Genomic DNA, 2,434 nt, shown 5'->3' with positions numbered 1-2,434 from the left:
AACACTTACCCAGAATTAACTGAATTAAGGTGGCAAAAGAGAAAAAAATAATAATAATAAAGGAAAAAAATACTCTCAAGTCACGTCACTTTCAAGTGTTGGGCTGGGACACAAAAAATTCTTGTATGTGAAAGACTCTCTTTTGGTCAAGACGCGTGGACCCACCTCCTTTGGGCCCAAACTTCCCACATACTTCCAATTAAAATCTCTGTTTCTCTGTTTCTCTCTCTCTCTCTCTCAATATGACTTGGTCATCAAATTCCAACGCCTACAATTTCTTTTAATCAAACGAATATATATATATATATATATATATATATATATATATATATAATCAAACAAATACTAAAGAGAAATAAAATCACAATATAAAAACCCCCTCAAACCCACCTACATTCCTACATATCCATAACAGTTAAGCAGCACAAACAAGTGTCAAAACTTTTCTTCGATAAAAAAAAAAGTGTCAAAACTTTCCAACAAAACAAAAAACATGGCATTGTTGTTACCGAACAACAAGAGCGTGGACGAAACCGCCGCGTCGCTGCCGGGATTCCGGTTCCATCCAACGGAGGAGGAGCTTTTAGATTATTACCTCACGAACATGATCCTTGGGAAGCTCATGAGCTTCAACATCATCACTTACCTCAACATCTACCACCATGATCCCTGGGAACTGCCAGGTATATATATATTGTTCTAATATATATATATATATATATATATATATATATATATATATATATGTGTGTGTGTGTTTAAAATGGGACAATACAGTATGAATATTAACGTGTATATATGAACTGTGTGGTTACAGGTAAGGCCAATTATTTGGGGGAGAGAGAGTGGTACTTCTTCGTGCCGAGGGATCGGAAGCTTGGGAGTGGTGGGAGGCCTAACCGGACGACGGAGAGAGGGTTTTGGAAAGCCACGGGTTCTGACAGAAAGATTTACACTCTTTCGGAGCCGAAGAGAGTCATTGGCCTCAGAAAGACTCTGGTCTTCTACAAGGGAAGAGCACCGAGAGGCACTAAAACCGAGTGGGTCATGAACGAGTATCGCTTGCCTGATAACTCTAAACTCTCCAAGGTAGCTCTAAATTAAATTACTTTAACTTAAAACAGACTTTTTCAGAACTTTTTTTTTTATTATGTTAAAAGTTATGATATTAGCAAAGCTAAAACAATAAGAATATTTATGTGGTTTTTATTTAATTTATTTCGTGGACGTGGATTACTTTCGAGTCAACGCTATATATAAATGTATATATTGGTAATAATAATAATAATGGTATTTATGTATATTTCGAGTCAAAAGGCAAATTAGTTTTTATTGGGCTAGTTTCTTGTATGACTATGTGTGAAAGTAGTAAGGACACGTGGCATGATACAGGAATCATTTCAGGACATAGTCCTGTGCAAGGTGTACATGAAGGCAACTTCGCTGAAGGTGTTGGAGCAGAGGATGATGATGGAAGCGGATATGAGGAACTTCCACAGCAACGCCTCTCCGGACAGTGGGCCCATTGACGAGCTGGCCCAAGTCAACGGCCCATCACAGATGGCCCTGAAGGAGGAGGAGGAGGATCGGAGAACGAGCCCCATTTCGGGCTATAAACAGAGCTTGCCGGAGATTCAAGTTCCGACCAAAATGAATATGGAATGGAACACCCAAGACCCGCTTTGGATGCAATTGAACAGCCCTTGGCTTCAGAGTCTCACTCCTTACCATAACATTCTTTCCAATTTCTAATTACCGTCACATGCCACACAAACGTGTATTGCCATTAATAAGTTGTAGTGTAGATAAATTTTATTCATAGAGTAATATCTTTTCTTCTTCCTTTTTTTTTTTTTTTTTTTTTTTTAGATCTATGTGCATGTATTTTTTTTTTTTTTTTTTTGTTTTGTTTTGGGTAGTGTATTTCAAGTATTTGTGATCAACCAAGTCAATAGTTCAGTTCCAATGAAGAGGCTGTTCTTCCTTCTGGTAGATAAACATTTCATGATAACTTTATCGTTACGAAAATAAGAAAAATTACAATTTTCAAATTCACGACCATGTATGATAGTACTCCTAATTCGAACAAATTACTCAATATAATATGACTTTTTTCTGGTGTTGAAGTCAATAGAATAAAAGAAAACAATATCAACGATGATTAAAAAGGAAGAGCTTAATAATATTATTATTATTGACAGTTTTTTTTTAAAGGGATTATTATTATTATTATTATTATTATTAACAGTAGGTCTATATACAATTATTATTATTAATTTATTATTTTATATATACCTCATGTATTTGTTTTAAAAACTTGTATCTATATTTATTTATATCTGTCAATTTTTTATAAATCAATTACGAATTTCTATCTCTTTTTTTTAACCTTTTTTTTAAGGAAAAATGATATGAAGTAGCCAATTCAAATTAT

The 2,434-nt window shown here is 34.5% G+C and overlaps 1 protein-coding gene across 3 annotated transcripts; it reads left to right on the top strand.

Moving 5' to 3' along the window:
- Positions 1-369: 369 nt before the first annotated feature.
- On the top strand, positions 370-1,878 carry LOC149389486 (NAC domain-containing protein 6-like). Of its 3 annotated transcripts, XM_089621536.1 has the most exons (4): positions 372-445; positions 477-683; positions 818-1,089; positions 1,393-1,877. In XM_089621536.1, exons 2-4 carry the CDS (start codon positions 494-496, stop codon positions 1,750-1,752), a joined length of 822 nt encoding a protein of 273 aa, XP_089477662.1. In that variant the 5' UTR covers positions 372-445; positions 477-493; the 3' UTR covers positions 1,753-1,877. The 3 variants fall into 3 exon arrangements, with proteins under 3 accessions (XP_089477663.1, XP_089477662.1, XP_089477661.1); XM_089621537.1 differs by having other exon boundaries at positions 370-683; positions 1,405-1,878; XM_089621535.1 differs by having other exon boundaries at positions 372-683; positions 1,393-1,874.
- The last annotated feature ends 556 nt before the right edge of the window (positions 1,879-2,434 follow it).

Source organism: Urtica dioica, chromosome 8, assembly GCF_054948205.1.
Source record: "Urtica dioica subsp. dioica isolate 48M chromosome 8, U.dioica_male_clone48M_v1_H2, whole genome shotgun sequence".
Classification (NCBI taxonomy): domain Eukaryota; kingdom Viridiplantae; phylum Streptophyta; class Magnoliopsida; order Rosales; family Urticaceae; genus Urtica; species Urtica dioica.
This window is presented reverse-complemented; position numbering and strand designations above follow the sequence as displayed.